The sequence below is a fragment of the Onychostruthus taczanowskii genome, unplaced genomic scaffold (genome assembly GCF_017590055.1).
Source record: "Onychostruthus taczanowskii isolate IOZ18803 unplaced genomic scaffold, ASM1759005v1 scaffold58, whole genome shotgun sequence".
In the NCBI taxonomy this organism is placed as follows: domain Eukaryota; kingdom Metazoa; phylum Chordata; class Aves; order Passeriformes; family Passeridae; genus Onychostruthus; species Onychostruthus taczanowskii.
Genome location: NW_024503457.1, coordinates 3,718,185 through 3,736,178, shown reverse-complemented (window position 1 = coordinate 3,736,178; position 17,994 = coordinate 3,718,185). Strand labels below are relative to the sequence as shown.

Sequence of the window (17,994 nt, the reverse complement as noted above, 5' to 3'; positions counted from 1 at the left end):
TCGCATCATGGAGGAAGTTAAATTTTAAAAAGTGATTTTTAAGTGGAAATCGGCAGCTGTAGGAACAGGTCTGGGGTTTTTTGGCTGCTACTGTTTGGTAGAAGTTCACTGAGTAAGTCAATTGAAAGTTCATCTGATTTGTTACGAAAATTTGCTTTCCTAGAGGCAAACTCATTTCATGCCACTTCACTTGATATGTTTGGCATGTCTTGTGTCTGTCAGTCTAAATACCTGGTTTGCTTTCATTTAAGACTTTGCAGTCAGGCATGGAGGGAGTCCAATCTGCAGGAGAATTTCTTTAGGTCTGCTTGAAATTGGTTTCTGTACACTAATAGGATTATTCTTTCTAGGAATAGATTATCCTTGAACGAAAGTGCCCTTTTAGCCAAAATGGAGGAAAAGCTGTTTCTTAACATTAATCCACCAGATCAACAGTTCAATGAACCATAGTGAAGCTTCAGTTGTACTTCAGAAGACCTATAAAAGTTTTTTTGGAAACTGACAAGGAACAGCTCTTAATTTTGGTCTTTTTCCCTTTTGTTTAGACATGAACAGAACATTTCCAGATAATGTAAAATTCCGCAAAACTGCTGATCCATGTTTGCAACACGCACTCTACAATGTATTGGTAGCATATGGGCATCATAATAAAGCAGTAGGATATTGTCAGGTAGGTGATCACTGTTTTGTGAACAATGCTGCATTTCACCAGTGCTGACTGTTCTTGTCCATTTGAATGTGTGTTTTTAGAAGCAGCCACAAACTATTTCTGTTTATAAACCGGCCCTGGGAGGGTGGGGCAGGGTATGAATGTCTTCAGGCAAATTAAATATCCTTCTGAATTTCTCAGTGGCTGTTCTTGTAGCCAGCTTGAGAAATTTGGTTCCATTTGTTAGCTGCAACATAAGTATTTTATTGCACGTGTTTGTATAAAGAGTAGCTGCTTTGGAGAGCAAGAGGAAGCGAGCTTGCCTTTCCCTTGTCTTGCCAGCTTTCCCCACACAGTCCTTGGTACGTACAAGGCATCATGAGGTCTCAGTTTCCTGTGTTTTCAGTGTCATGTTTTTCAAAGAACAGACCAGCATTAATGTGGTGTCATGTACTTGGGGGCTGGTAGCATTTTTTAGTGCCATCTTCAATGTAAATAACACAAGGAGGAAGAAAATTTCTTTGAAGTTCAACCTGATATTGCTTTGATGGCAGCTCAAGAAAGCTTCTGTTGTCACTGTCAAGTACTGTAAAGTTTCCTGTGGGACACAAAGAACATAAGTTGATTCATGATAGGCTGACAGTCAAGAAAAAAAAGTGTCTGTCTTTAAGGATCTTAAAGAAGCAGGCATTGTCATGAGCAAAATGTGTTTTCAGTTCACGTAAGTTCTCTTCTGTCTCCTCTGCTTCATAAGCAAGAATGTGTGTGCTAACATATAGCTCATTTTAGCTGAGAAAGTTTTGTAGTAAATACAACTACTCCAAAGTTGAAAGAATATGAACAGTATTTTTTAAAATCTTGAGAGGAGAAGATTTAGAAGGACTTAAACGTACACTGAAGTCTCTGAGAAGAATTTTTTTCTTGTATTCCCCAGCTAGTTTTAGTACAGAAATTTACTCCCATTCTTCAAAAGATGAATGATTTCTATTATTTTCAGTAATACGTATTTATCAAAATATAATTTTAATATTTTGAGAATAACAGAAGGGGTAGAATTAAGAATACTCAATTTTGCAAGTGTCAGGACTCTCTTTCGAGGTGGTTAAACACAACATAACACACAACTTCTAAACCATAGTAGCTTCTACACATCCAATTGTTAATAAAACTTTCCTGTTTGACCGGCTAATGAAAGAAGAACACTTAAAAAACCCTTTTGTGGATTCTTTGCACATCTTGTCTTCTCACAGCATCAGTGCTATTATATGTATCTGTGGAGTACTGGAGGTATTATGGAAGAAAATGGCTGGTGCACAGCCTTTGGATGAGTTAAGCAGCAAAAGCTTCTAAAAGCTGCTGGAACTGCAACTTTTTACTTAATGTGTTTAGGTCAGCCATTCTCCTCCTGCACCTTCACTATGTACCTGCAGGTTTCTAGTGCTCACCTAATACAGCTGTGTTTGGGTTCTGATCAAAGCAACTCTCAGTTGCATTGGACTTTGGAAAAAAAAAAAAAAGCAAAATGGAAAGTACAGACTGCTAAGCCTTTTTTAGTTTTCCTCTCCTTGATCTTTGTTAATAATTCTTGTGTGCAGGTTTAGCAGGTTACTCAACCAGTGGCCTTCATGACTAGAATATGCACACTTGATATTGTGTGATATTGATAATGTGTGCATATTACTTGAATATGCACACATTACTAGAATATGCATTACTTGAATATGCACACTTTGTAGAACTCTAGTAATTTAGCCCTTAATCAAAAGAAGTAACTAAGAAACTGTTAAGATAAGTGTATGCCTCTCAAAACCTTTCTATTTCAGGGCATGAACTTCATTGCTGGATACTTGATTCTTATTACCAAGAATGAAGAGGAGTCTTTTTGGTTGCTAGATGCTCTTATTGGAAGAATATTGCCTGGTATGTTAAAAACATAGTTTTATTAATGTATTGGAGCTTGGCTTTTATCTTTGCATTCTTCTCCAGCTGTAGACAGTGTCTGCATCTAGTCTGTTCAGTAGCTCTGAGTTCCCTTGCCTGAATCTCTGGGTGTGCAGGAGATGTTTATACAGTCAATTTTGCCCCATGTATAAGCTGAACCTCACTGCACATGTGAGGTAGTTTAAAACCAGAAGCAGACCAGGCACAGCTATATTTTTTACTCCTGTGAAATGCATTTGGGAATGTTTTTTCTTGGGATTTAATTACAGAGGGAGAATGGTTTTATTGTGAATTCCTATTAGCATTGCACAGGTCTGACTACAGATACACCTTTAATGTGGGTGGAAGGTCCTACTGGAAGACCAGTAGAAAATGGCGAACCGATTCCTTATTGGCCTAGTTTCACTTTTGCACAGATCTCAAATGGTTGAAGGTGGAATTCAGTATGACACTGTCAACTAGGTACTGGTCAAGGTTGATTGAAACTTTCACTTTTTCTTCTGTCTGTACATGTTTAGGATAATCAAAAAACAATTGGTTCCCTATTGAAAGACATTGATAAATAAAGAATAGCTGAGAGATTCTTTTCATGCTTTTGGATGACTGTAAGAAATTATTTTACATTGAATATACCATGTAGAAGCTTGGATTTTCCTTGTGTGGAAACAGTGGTTGGACTTTGTTTCCAGACTGAAAGAGTAGAGACAGGCAGGGAATGCTATGAGTAGTTCAGTCAGTCTGCAAATATTTAACGTTATGCAGCCTTGAAGTTTACTTTCAAGCTGTAAAAATAATCTAAAGAAATCAACTTACTGTTGCTTTTGTTCAGCCTTGAGAGCTCTAAGCTGTGCAAACAGGTAGGAGACAGGGCTGCTGTCTGCCCTGGGACCTGCCACTGCCTTGCATGGGTATTTGCTTTGACATCACTGTGTCAGGGATAAGGCACTCTGTAAAAGGCAGGTTTATTGTGAAGTGATGTGTGGAAACTCTTGCTGTTAATCCTTTCAATAGTCTTACACACTTTTTTTTTGAGGCAAAGAAGGTAGAGACATAATCTTGTTTGTTGTTTTTGGTGGGGAACCTAATTCACTTTATCAGAAAACCTTCATTTTTATATATTCTTCTACACTTTACCGATACTTATGGCAAAAGTTGTTCTTATTTTTCCCTCCTAGCTGTTGACTATCTTAGGTGGGTAGCATTGGTGATGAGAAGAAACTCATAACATGAAATGCAATTACTGTGTATAAAGTAAGTGTATATTTACTCAAGTTATAGGAATATTTTTAATTTTCTGTAACAAGATTGTTGTTACTGACTTTAGCCTGGGTCCAACTAGGCAATATGAATCTTCTATATAGTATGAATATTTGTATTTAATAATAAAGGCTTTATTTACAGAAAACTTGTTGCTAATGCTCTTCCCCCTCCAGATTTTAAAAAATATTTTTATCCCTTCTATTCCCACCACTCTCCAATATAGTTTGATTTGTATATTTATAAAAGTCAAAGCATGACAGATAAAATAGTTGGCATAATTTCAGTGAAATACTGTGTGTGCATATGTGAGAGAAAGAATCAGACAGACCAAATTCATAAAGCAGCTCAGGTAAATAATTACTGTCTTTCTGTTAACAGTGCAAGGTATTGCACATTTGAGTTTTAAGCCCTATAATTATTTGTTGGGGAAGCAGAGAAGTACCTCTCAAGATCTTGTAGATCTTGAATGTTTTCCAGGTTTTCGGAGGGAAGACTAGGAATCAGTTTTGTTGGATCCCAACAGTTTGATTAGCCAACGTTTTTCTATTACTTTGGTTGCTGATTTGTTTTTCTTGATTTGTTTGCATTATAATGTACATGTTTTCCCCCTATCGTTGCACCAAATATGCCTCCAGGTCATGTCCTCATTTTTGAGTGTGTCCTGTCACTTCCAGTTAAATCAGTGGTGCTTTAGGACAATTTGGAAATCCATTCTCTGCCCTCTGCCGTGTCACTGTGGGTGCTTCCTCCCCTGCCCACATGCATTTAATTACATTAAACAGCCACTCCAGAACTGTGATGCTGACAGTGGTTTTCTTGGTCAGCAGATGAACTAAGCCAGCCACAGATCAATGGCATTGATTGGAAAATGCACAGTGTGACAGATGGGAACATTCTGGGCAAGTGACAGAAAATGGGGACTCCATCAGTAAAGGTTTTCTGGCCTGAATTGTTCTGTCACATCCAAATGGAGATAATGCAGCTGGGAGAGAGAGCCAGTAAATTAGGCTTTGGTTGATTGGTAAGAGGAGTTGTGTGCATGCCTTTCATTTGGATGAAGTTTCATTTACCCAGCACTGCTGGATACAGCTGGTGAGGCGAGAAATTTCCTGCTTCTGCTGAGGGCAAGCCCATGCATTTCTGCCTGTTGTCTGTCAGCAGCTCAGCCAGGGATTTGGAGGGATTATCATTTAAACACAGCAAGGGGGAGGATAATTATTTGTTTAACTGAAATTTTGGTGTTACCAAGTTTTTTTTTATTCCCACCTTCATTCAGACAGACGGCTGGAGCAGACAGCATTGCACACAAGAAGCAGTATAAATTCAGTTCAAGCTCATAGTGATGTGCCTGCAGTTTGTACACAGCATAGCTCTGATATTTCTGTTCTGCTCATCGCTCTGATCCTCGTTGAGAAGTTTTGGGGATTTTTTTTGTGCTGTTAAGGAAAGAGTGGGGAGATTGCTTTAGAAAGCATTGGGTAGGTAGGACCTTTAAACTGGTACCTTAGTATGTAAGTAAAGGAGTATACTTGTCATATTTTACATGTTTGTGGTTAAATGGTGAGCTGATGAGAAGAAAAACTCAAGAATTTGGTTTCACTTTAGCATGACAGTTATGCTTATACATAGAAGAATAGTGCCCCCTCCCACCTTCAGTGGTTCTCAGTCTGGAAGCAATTGTGTATATCAACATATACTCTAGTCTACTGGGCTATTATACTGGAGTTACTCTTACTGAAAACTAGTTGTAGAGTACTTCTCCTGTGGTTAAGAGAGGTCTCATGAGTTCTGCACTACCCCATTCATGGCCAACTTGATATCCTTTTATTCTAGTGTCAATGCCAACTTTTAGGGGTAAGAAAAGTCCACCTCTCTTTTGTGCTTTCTTTTCATTATTTGTAGGATGCAATCAATTAATTTTGGAGTGTCAATGCCAACTTTTAGGGGTGAGAAAAGTCCACCTCTCTTTTGTGCTTACTTTTCATGTATTTGTAGGATGCAGTCAATTAATTTTGGAAGTTTTTTGTATGGCTATGATCCTTCAGTCAAACTTTTCTCTTGCATGAAACTTTTCTCTGTTCTTGTTTTAGCCTAATAATTATTCTGTGTGCTTGTTCCAGCTTGAATTGATTTTTCAATTTTTATTTTTGTAAACCTGATCACAATGGCACACTTTTATTTTCTGGTGGAGAATCAGTGCCTTGTGCAGTGGCTCTTTTCACAGTGGAAAGTGTTTTCCTTAAGAGAGAAAAGGTGTAGGATTTCCCTTGCCTTTTTTCCCTAGTGGCACTCTGGTTTTGATTTATGATCTCCATCGTAATGCGTGTGCTATTCCTTCTCTCTCATTGTCAACAGATATTTTTTCCACAGCATTTAGGAATTTGTAACACCTTTTTGCTGAATTTTATTTGCACATTCTTGTTATTTTAAATGTCATAATGTCTCTTACTCCAGTCTTTCCACCATTCCTTTGTTGTGCTTTGTATATTGACATGGGTCAGTATCTCTTAGTTTAGTGTTGTCAATTAATACCAGCTTTTTCTTTTTCTCCAGTGTTCTTAATAAAAGTGAGGTGTAGCATTCTTCAAGAATCAGTCTCATTGCTTTTTAGCAGTAATAACAATCTTCCTTGTCTCATTACTTTTTAGCAGCCTCTACTAAATTTTTTTTTTACCCATGTGTACTGCCTGGTTGTTTATAAAAAATAACAAGAGCAGAGTTTTGAATGATAAAATGGTCACCAAAGTAGTAGGCTGCACTGAAGTAACTGCATTAGCTGCAAGTGCACAAGGTGCAAAGCAAGGTGCCACTGTGGTGTGCCGTGTAGTGACTGCTGGTTAAGGCAGGTGGCTGCAGGCTGAGATCTCAGATATCTCCCGTGTGTGTTCAGCTCTGGCTCACAATTGTATCAGCCAGGGACTCGCAGGTTGCACAAGAGACTAGGCACAGTAAGAGATGTGAATATTTGAACTGAAAGGCATCATAGCTACGTAGCAAACTCTTGAATGTCCTTCTCTTTTGAGTGATTCATGTTCCAACAATCTTTCGAGTCCCATCATACAGACTTCCAGGTTTGAATGGAAGGACCACTTGAGAAATGCAGAAGGCTGTACTAAGCTGTGAAGTATTTCTGCTTAGACTGTTTGCTTTTAACTGCAGTTGAGTCTGCATTTATCTTATTCTTGTGGCTGAATTTATTTAAATGCCCTAATTGGGTATTGCCAGGGAACCTCTGAATGCAGAACTGGCTTGGCAGCTGCATCTTGTCAGATGTGTCTGCAAAGGGAGAGGGCCTCTTCACAGGAAGCGTTTTTATTTAGCTGTGCAGGTAGAAAACACTGCTAGACCTAAACTGAGCTGAATTGGCAGCCTAAGATGGGGGAAATGAAAAGCATTTCCTTTCAGAGAGAAGACTTGAGCACCTCAAGTATGTGCTTTTGCTGTGGAAAGCTCCTTTCAAGGCTATGTGTGACATGCGTGACACCATGTTTGCAAAGTTGTTTTTGACAACTGAGCTTTTTTTATAGGACTGTCAACCCAGAAAATTTCAGCAGATTGATCAGTTCTGGGCTGCATCTTTATCTTCTTCCTCTGGCAGCTCTCAGCTACAGGTCTGTGAGTTGGCAGGATTCTCACTCATCCATGGAGTTCCTCTGTGGTTGCATTTGAAGCCATAGTGGTGTGTCCCTCTGGCCTCCAACATCACATCTGGTACTCAGAGACAGAAGCATTTTGCTAGTCAGCTGAACAATTAAGAGTTTTGAAATATGGGACTCCATCGTGTTTTGCTGTTAATCCCAGCCACAATGAAAGCATTAATGTTTGAGCATTAGAGGTCAGTTGAATACACCTAGGAATTAAGCATGTAGTGTCCTGTTAAGCTGAAGGTGGAATGAAGGAGTCATGTGTCTGTATTTAGAAACCATGATAAGCCTGAAATCCTCATTACTTACAAATCTGAACTGCTAGGGGATTTGTGAGACTTGAGCAAGCAGGACATAAGCAACCGATGGGGTTTTTTTTTCTTTAAAATTACACAGGTATTTATACATTTGAAATAATTTATTTACTTTCTGTATCATATCTCCCTCCCAGCCAGTCTCAAACCTCATCAATAAAAGAACAATCTCATTATTTAGGTGTGTTTTAGGTGGCTGGGTAGAACTCCTACACTTTTGTGTGAAACAGAAATTTGCTGTACATGACAATATCCATACTGTCAGCCTTACTTTTGTGAGGAAACATGCAGCAAAAGCACCCCTAGTGTTTAAAAACACTGAACAATATTGTGTTCCTTGACATGTGTCTTTACACTACTGTATTTACACTGGAAGCAGGACCTGTTCCACCCAGGCAAAGTCAAGACTGCCTCCTTCATTCTGACAAGCAAGCCTTCATTGATACAATTTGATTATGTTGGAGTATCTTCAGTAGGCCATCCATGGCACTACTCCATGTGGGACTCCAGCCTTTGGTTGCCTGTGCAGACAGTGCTGTTTGCTTGGTTATCTATCTAGTAAATCAAAGTGTCATCCCTTTCAAAAGCCATCAGCAAAATAACTTGCCAATGAAATCTTAATTCAGCTAGGACTGATCAAAGGTAGAATTCCCTGACTGCATGCAAAGGAGGAAGGTAGGTGGAATGGCATAAACACAGAAGTGTGGGTCTGGGAGAAGAAGTCCTGGGTTTTTTGGTGATGTGGAAAAACCTATTAGTGGTCAAGCCTTAGTATGCAGCACAAGGCTTACTTAGTTTGTGCTTTATATTGTATTAGAGTAGCCATGTTGGAGGGAAATTCTATTTTCTCTTTTAATATTTATTTTATTTTTATCTAATGGCTTGAGTTATGAAAGCACTCGTGCATTTAGACAGAGCCATCTCCATGCTAAAGGGACTGTGCTGTTCTGCCTGGGGAGTTAACGCAGCAAAGCCACAGCAGCTGGTTTTGGGTTTGGTACTTTCTGATGGTCAGCCAGGACTCTCTATGTTCGGTTACAATTTTAATAAATGAATGGTTTTGGGTTTGGTACTTTCTGATGGTCAGCCAGGACTCTCTCTATGTTCAGTTACAATTTTAATAAATGAACGCTCCTGAATATGTCACTTTGACAGTAAGAAGCATAACATATCAGCTGACAAATGTATGATGGGTTATACATGCTCAAAGCAGATTCCAGTATACAGTTTTGTATTTTAATGTATTAAGTCCCCATAAAATGTTCTAATATGCTTGAAGTTATCTGTGTATTAAATACCAAAACTCATAAAACTGGAAATATAACTGAAAATATAACTTTCCATCCAAAAAGGCAGGTGAGGAAATAGTAGTAATTCTTCCCATTGTGGCCTTTCAGTACTTAAAGAGAGCTTTTAAAAAAGGTGGAGAACAACAGGAGCAGGTAGTGATAGGACAAGGGGGAATGGTTTTAAATTAAAATAGAGGACACTTAGATTATATGTCAGAAGGAAATTTTTTACTGAGAGGATAGTAAGGCAGTGGAACAGGCTGCCCAAAGAAGTTGTGGGTGCCCTGTCCCTGGAAGTGTTCAAGGCTAGGTCAGGATATCTGAGAGGTCCCCGACTTGGTTTGAAAGAGTGACCCTGCTACTGCTAGTAATGTATTCAAACTGTAAATCAGTCTTATTAAAAAAAATTGTTGTATTTTTAAATTGGAATTTGAGTTGTCCTAATTTGCAGGTATTGCCTTTTTTTAGACTTTCTGTTATTATATTGAAAAGCCCACAATGCCTTCTCTATGAAGTTAAAGTCACTTTTCATTTTCTTGCATAAATGCTACAAATAAAGAGGTTCCTTACAGAACTCAGTTTTTTAAGTAGTGTTTATAACCTTTTCTTTCATGTCTTTTCCAGTTTTCAACTTTCTGCCTGAATTGTAAATATCAGAGCTGGGTGCAGTTTTCTAACCTCAGTTTTCCTAATGTCATAATCAGAGATGATATATTCTCTCTTCAGTAGTGAATATACCCAAGGATTGCTTTGGCTTTTTTGAGCTAAGGTGTGCTTATTCTGGATTTACTGTATTTGCAACTTAAGATACTGCAAAATGGAGTTTTTTCAAAAGTTCAACTCTATTTAAGTGTTGGGGTTTTTTTTAAATATGTCATAGTAGAAAGAAGCACTGACAGCAGGCTTTGATACTGTTTCAAAATATAGTATAATGCACATGCAGCTTAGGTGGCAACATAAAGAATGTGTTGGTGTAAGGAGATGTGCTTTGGGAGTAAAGGAAATTAAATGAAGAAAATACTGTACAGTAATAATTTTTGTCTACCTCAACGTACAAGATGTGAGTGTTTAGTTTGAGAGAGATGCTTAGAAAATGCAACCTTGGTTGCACTAGAACCATATGTGTCAGTCCAGCTCTCTGTTTAAGGTGCTTCTGTCCCAGTCTCAAGTAATGTGCTCAGTGGCCCCCATGGTGTGACTGTAGCATTCTTGTGAAGAGCTGATGGAAATGTAACACTGGGGTTTTTCTTAAGCATGAGAGGATATCACTGCTGTGTTTTGTGCTGAGGTGTTAAGAATAACTTGTCAGTGTGGTCAACTGATAAAATACCTATTCTTCCTAATCCCGTGGAGAAGTTAAAAAAACAGATTCAGAAATCCTTATTCAGCTGAAGTCATCAGTCATTAAGACTCATTATACAGCTGTAAGCTTTTTTTGTTAAAGTTTGTTTCCTCAACAGGCATGATAAGCAGTTGTAGTTTTCAATGCTTGTTCTTGAATTTCCTCTCAGTTTGAGGACATTGGTGATAAATTCTGTCAAAGGGTTTTGTGAGTTAAAAGTCTCGGCTCCTGGCTCAGCCCCATAAGGTGCAGACTTCTCCAAAGCATGCAGCTCTTTAGACAGGCACAATTCATGGGATGCAATGACTGGAGTCAGGCCAGGCTATTTGGAAACAGCCAAGTGGGGAATATTTTGTGTGTGCTGTGTCTGAGGGTGCCTGTCAGCTCAGTGATACTGTGAAAAAACTGCTATCGACAAACATAGCCATTCCAGGGGTAGCAGATATGAAGAGGACAGAGAGGGAAGAGAGGAGAACTGGCCAACAGTATTTTGCTCAGTTGTAACAGAGCTGGTATGTAAATAAATAACAAAAATAGCCAATTTCATTCTCTGTAACTAGAACGTCTGAAAGTTGCATTTGTGTTTTCCAACATGCTGCTAACCTCAGTTTATTTCTCTGAGGGGTTATACAGGAAGTCTTTCTTTGTATTTCATCTCTGTCTTCTGTACTATCTGGAAGGATGACATCTTTGCCTGCCTTTCCATTGTCTTTCTAATTAACAAGCATCCTTCTTCAGTTTCCAAATGGCAGGTAGCTACTGCATCTGCTCAGAATCCCACTGTGCTCTGTGAAATGCAAATGGGAAACCAAAGGCTCTTTCAGCTCTCTGGGATCTATTTTCCAAGTTTGGGACTAGAAGCAAAAGATGAATACAGGCAGACAGCATTATGTAGAAAGAAACACAGCCTTTTTGTGCTGCTAGGAAGGTGTTAATAGTAAGTAATTTCTCAAGATATATTTCTCTAAATTCTGTGTAATCTCAATATCAACCAATAAATAAAGATCTGTAAAATGCTTGCATTCCCATTTTTTAGGATAGTTCAGCCATCCAAAATAAATTTCATTTCTGTATAGTTTCTTAAAGCCATGTTCAGTTGTGAATGATACAGGTAATGCTGGTTGTTGTGTGAGTTCAGTACCCCAGGACAGAAGTTGTCAGTTTAGGTTGAAGGAAGAGATAAAATATAGCTTGAGCCTGTTGCTTGGTTTGTTAGATTTTTTTATTTTCTGTTCCCTGGAAAATTAGGAACTTGTGTTTTAAAAATAGCATAGCTAAGAGGTTTTAGCTTGCCATTTAACCACATATCTGCAGGATATCACTCTGGACAGGACACCTGCAGGGGTCACCCTGGCCTGATACTGCAAAAAGAATTGGCAGTACGCTTGGGTTTCCTCCTTTTCCTGTTGTGGCTTTCTGATTTCTTCTCAAATGTAGGTTTTTCAGCTTTTAACGTAAGGCTCATGATGTAGATGCTTAGAAGATACAAAAGCTGGTATGTTTTAAATGTTTATGTTTTCCCCTACAAATGCACATGATGGAATCTCTTTTGGGTTTGACTTTAAATGTAGGAAATGTAGAACGGAGTGCCATTCATGAAATTCTGTTCACGGAAACCTCTGAACTTTTGTGCCAGCCCTTAGGGCTGCTCTATTTCCCTCCTGGATTCCAGTGAGGTCTGGTAGCAAATGGTATCTCCAGCAAGGAGACATTCTTGAATGGTGCTTGGTGGTATAAAAATGAACTATTTCTGCTACTATGGGAGAAAAGAGAACATTATCATCATCTCAAACACACACCCCCCAGTTCTCCTGGACATTTATAAACATATTCTTGTGAATAAAATACTTTGCGTTGTGTAGACTGTGAGAAAAATTAAACCAGCCAGTTTTTAACTTTCCAGTTGGTTTGGATCTCCAAGACAAATAATTCTGTTTCAGGCTGGGCTGTGTAGGCTCTTGAAATAATAGAAATGCTGGAAGATAAGCAGCAGAGCTGAGGTCTTGTTTTGGGTATTTTTCTAACACTTACAGATTTAGTTCCACTAGGAATATGTATATTTAACCTGACATATATACAACGGACTGGAAGGATTTTTTTTTAACTTCTGTAGCTCTTGACTCCTAGAGATAATTTAAGACTATAAGAGTATTGCTTCTTAAACTTTTATTTTTGGAACCTCTTAATCTATTTGTAACAGAGAACAAGGTCATAGAGTCCCTACAAGCTTTATCCTTATTTCCTACAAATCTTATTAGTGTTCTGGAGCACAAGCAGCCAGTTATGTCTTAGTCCTGGACATTCTGGTAAGATCCAGAGGTGCTAACTATTGTGACAGGGAGACAATGAAATGTAGTGTTAGGAGTGTCTCTGCCAGGCAGGTTTCCAGCTCAGTGACTGCATGCCACAGGCAGTGCAGTGTTAGTAACAAAAAGCCCTTTGAACAAGGGAAGAAGTCCCTTCATGTGGTCACCTGTGTTGTACAGTAGCAATAAAGCAGCTGGCAGCTGGTGAAGCTGGCTTTTCCTGTTTGCTGCTTGACTCCAAGAAGAAGCAGCTGATGATCCCAATAGAGCCACAGGGCTACACTGGTGTTCAGTGAGGAAGGAGCACTTGGGAGGATGAATTCCATGTGGGATGCTGTCCACATTGCCCTCTGTTACACTCTCAGGCACTTCTAAACTTAGCAAGGCATCCAAAACCCATAGGCAGGTACTCGGAACAACAGACTGGGCAAAGCACATGGGTAAGCAACAAAGGGAAAGCTGAGAGGAAAGTACAGAAAGCCTTTGATCAGTTTACAGAAGCACTTGAAAATGCCAAATTGCGTATCGAGAAACTTGATTTTCATCTAGATATTTTTCTGCAATTTAGTAATAAATTAATAGTAATAATAATTTATAATGCAGTATTTAATTTCTTGCCTTCCAGAAAATGTGATGAAAAACAATATAGTGTGTGATCACCTAAAACTTATCACTTCCGTTTGACCATTTGAAGGAAAATAGGAAACAACCTGGCTATGTGTTTTTTTCAGGGGAATGATGTTTTGTCAGAGGACATTCCTATAAACCACCTAGATCAACACATATCAACAATATAATTAGCCTATTTTTTTAATTAGTAAGTGGCAGATTGAGAGCAGTTACTGACTCAGGTTTGTTCCGGGTCATCAACTGCTCAGTATTTTGCCAGATTATTGAGAGGGGGAAAAGAATTAAGATGCTAATTAAATGTGGATCATGCAAATCTAAAAATTTCATACAATTTGTAAGGATATGTAAGATATGTAAGGAATATAAAGTTAATGTGTTTCAATGGTAGATGAGTAAAAATAATTGCCTGCACTGTATTTTCTGAAAAACAGCTTTGTGGTGTGTGGGAGAGGTAGGCTTGTGTAGACTTGGTTATAAACAAGGATATTTTGACTTCTGGGCAGAGCAGCCAATTATAAAATATTAGGAAAGTAGGGCACACAGTGAAGCATTTGCAGCAAGGGAGCGCTGCAGATTTTTGCTGAGAGGACATTTCCAGAAGGCTTAATGACTGGGAATCCCTAGTAAATAAGAAGGGAATAGAAGAGCCATGTAGGTTAAATGTTACCAAGCACTTAGGCACTGAAGCAAGTTACAAAATCATTTTCCCGAGTGAAACCAGATGTGGACTGTGAAAGGTGTTCCTTGTAAGTGATCTGTGGGTAAGTTTTGCACAAATACGAGGTCCTCCAGGAATGTTTCTGAAGGATTTGGAAATGTGGCTTTCCTAATTTGAGGACCTAATATTGTATATACACATTTATGTATAAAAGTATATATACAGGAAAAATAAATAGAAAATTATAATTACATATTAATTAAGTATAATCATTATAATTACTACCTACACTATATATACAGGAAAAATAAATAGAAAATTATAATTACATATTAAATGTAATCATTATAATGAATACCTACAGGAACTATAATTAACATACAACAATTACATGTAAATATGTCTTGAGTGCAGATTCTTTTAACCTAACTTCTGTTGTGAACTGGCAGCTAATACCCTGAAAACCCCTGCTCCTCAGTTATTGGCATTTGCATAAATTGTTAATCACTCCTCCCACGGGTTCTGCAGCAGCGCTGGGCTGAACATTGCAGTGCTGTGTACCAGGGCACATGGGAGCTGCTCCTGCTCCACGAGGAACAGCAGGGGGCTGCCCTAGATAGATGAATAGTTCCTTTTTTCTTCCTGTCCAGCAGTACAATCTAACAGACTTGAATGAAAGTTTAATTTACACCAAAGCTTCCTGGCTGCTTCAGTAATCTGTGGAGTGACATATCCACGTTGTCTGTTAACTTTTTGCTTCCCAGCTCTCAAAGAGCTGGGTACGTGTCCAGTTGTATTCCTGAGATCTTGACATTTACTTTGCTGTACAGATTAAAAATAGCAGCTGCTGTTGGTTTCAGCATATCAAATGATTGCAGCAGAGCGAGTGGGCTGCTGTCCTTCCTCCTCAGGACATTTGCCAGGGGTAACTTGAAGAAGTTTTCAGCACTCACATGTTTCAGGAGCACAGATAATGAGGAAAAAAATGGTTTGTGAATGTATGAGAGGAGGAAGGATAGGAAAGAGAAAGGGCTTGTTCTGTTACTTGTTATTTGCAATGTGATTAGATTTCACTTGCATTAAAGCAGCATATTAGAAAATACACACTCGGCCAATTAATGTTACTGTTACTGCATTCCAGTTCAAAAATGAGCACAGCACTAATACAACATATGCAGAAAGAGAGGGGTTTCTGTTAGCTCTGAGGTCTTGGTGTGTTTTCAGTACACTTTTCCATGGGATTACTTGTGTTTAAGCTGTTAGAGCTTTCCCTACAAGCAATTGAAAAGCAGATGGTTAAAGAATATATATGAGTGGCAGTGACTTGTTAGGTCTGTAGAGGAGTTTTACATCTCAGCCTTCAGGGGGAGCAAAGGATCCCAGATGGAAAACTAGGCTTCTAAAGATTGAATGTGATGCTCTGTAGTACTGTTAAAAACTCCTGTAGATGTTCTAGAGTTTGGAAAGAACAAATGTAGAGCAAATAGCTCATGGAGTGGAAGTCTATTCAGGTAAACCATTGGCACAGGAAAGAGTGGAATATTAAACTGCTGTTGTGAAATTACAGAAATTTAAGTAGTTATAGATGTACTGCATGGTTTGGACATATTTTTAAACTTACCTGTGGCACTGGCAGGTTTTACTAGAATTATTTCAGGCAAATAGACTTTGCTCTGATTCCTTCACCTTTATATGAACCGTTGGCCTATGATGTGTGTCTGGGGACATTGGCAGAAACCAGTTAAGACAGAGAAACCTGAATTGCAGCTTTCCAAATCAGTGAAGGAAGGAAAGGCACAGAAAGGCACTTGTGTTACCACTGGTTTCTTTCCATAAACAAAGGTGAACAACATAGGTCTTGTCAGCAAAGTGCTCGTGAACTATCAAAGTTGCTTCCCAGGACTGGAGCGGCCAAATCCAGCTCAAATGTTTCTGTCAACATATAAACCCAAAATATTTATTTCTTAAACATCTGTGTAGTTCTTGTGTCATACTGGGCCATTTGAATACTTATGAATTGAAACATCTTTTTCTTCCCTTAAATATACCCAAAGCTACTCGTTTATAGAGCTGAGATGCTTGTTATTCAGCCTGTGCCTTGGTAATGAGAATGCTTACCCTGATAAACAGGCTGTGGACTGACAGCCAGAGAGTGCTCTGTTCTTCTTAATTGTGAATTTACCAGTTACTGCAGTGACCACAAGTGCAGGAATGCAGGCCTTATTTCAGTCCCTGTCTTGCAGGTGAGTTAAGTAGGAGATGTCGCCTGAGGGATCTGTCATTCACTTCCTTTCAGAATTATTCTATGAAAAGTGGAATTTTCTTGGCTCAGAGAAAAGCTCCTACCTTAATGGCTAGGTCACACCTAGGAAGATGGGGAGTATCTAGCCTCCCACACCCCTGCACAGCTGATGCTCTGGGGAATTTGCATTTCTAGTTCAACTGGACTTGGTGTAAAGGCTACAGGTTATTGTGGTGGTTTGGGTTTTTTGTTTCCTTTCTGGGTGTTGTGTGGACTGGGAGTTGTGCAGCCCCACACACAGGAAGGAGTTAGTGGTTTATTGAACTGTTTAAACTTTTGTAATTTAAGCTAGCAGTCAAAAACCACCTGAACAATCCTTCCTTGGGAAGGAAGAATGCATTGCCAAAAAACATCAGAGAGAAAGAAGATATTTCAGAAAGCATGAATGAAGTGTTTGTGTAGAGGGATCAGTTTGGTTGAAAGAGCAGCACTCTATGACCACAGTGCGGAGATCTTTGTGCTGTGGGTTAATTTACTTTGCCTTGGGATTCCTAGGCTCAGTGTTCCTTTACACATTCAGCTGCAGAGGACATTCTCTTCAATTTCATGAAAAGATCATGTGCACAGATTCATGAGTTTGATTTCTTCTCTCCAAGATTATTACAGTCCTGCCATGTTGGGCCTGAAAACTGATCAGGAAGTCCTTGGAGAACTTGTGAAAATGAAAGTTCCAGCTGTGGCAGAGCTGATGGAAAGACATGGAGTCATGTGGACCCTAGTGGTGTCACGCTGGTTTATATGCCTGTTCATTGACATTCTTCCAGTGGAGGTAATTGGTAACACAAAGTTCTCTTACTGAATCAGTATGAAATAATCCCTGATTATTTCATTTGTACTGCTTTAGTAATAATTGCTTAGTGGAAATCAAGGATTACCTGAATTCTCTCCTTTACTGCAGACTGTGCTCCGAATATGGGATTGTTTATTCTATGAAGGGTCAAAGATCATCTTCCGTGTGGCCTTAACATTGATTAAGCAAAACCAAGCTTTTATTTTGGAAGCCACGAATTTCCCTGACATTTGTGATAAATTTAAGCAGATCACCAAAGGAACATTTGTAACAGAGTGTCACACCTTCATGCAGGTAAATTCTCTGCAGCTTTTAGTCATTCCACATTAAAACCAAGATTGAGTTACAAATGTTTTTCATTGAGCAAAAGATGGATACAGTTGGGAGAAACATAGCTGTTAGGATTGTTTTTTAAATAAGAAACTCAAACCTTTCTAATACATATATTAAATAGTCTATATTTAATAACTGTTATAAATTAAATATTATTTTTAATGGTTATTATCAAATTATATATATAGAAATCCATCCACATTTTCTGTCATACAGGGAAGAAAATTCTTTTTGCCCTTTTTACCAGTTATGGCAGGAAGTCTAATGAGAAGATAATTTTAGTGCATTTTTCCAGTGAACTGTGGATATTGATCCTGTGCAGTTCATTTTCAGATGAACTATAAAAACAGTATTATAGAATAAGCACAAAGTGATTTTAAACTTGCACTGATAAATGGCTGTAGTGCCTGAACACACAGCGTTCTGTTCAGAACAAGATGGTAGCAGCAGGTTCTTATTTCCAGACAAAAACCCATTAAGTTGAATGTCCAAGCACTATGACAGTCTGCAAGCTAAGGATTATTCTTTTAAATTAT

The 17,994-nt window shown here is 38.6% G+C and overlaps 1 protein-coding gene across 2 annotated transcripts in view; it reads left to right on the top strand.

Moving 5' to 3' along the window:
* GRTP1 (growth hormone regulated TBC protein 1) overlaps positions 1–17,994 on the top strand; it is a 33,930-nt gene that overhangs the window by 14,935 nt on the left and 1,001 nt on the right. For both annotated transcript variants that reach the window (XM_041418088.1, XM_041418087.1), the window contains 4 exons: positions 546–670; positions 2,473–2,569; positions 16,932–17,104; positions 17,234–17,419. In XM_041418088.1, coding sequence (XP_041274022.1) covers positions 546–670; positions 2,473–2,569; positions 16,932–17,104; positions 17,234–17,419 — 581 coding nt within the window. The remainder of the gene's footprint in view (positions 1–545; positions 671–2,472; positions 2,570–16,931; positions 17,105–17,233; positions 17,420–17,994) is intronic.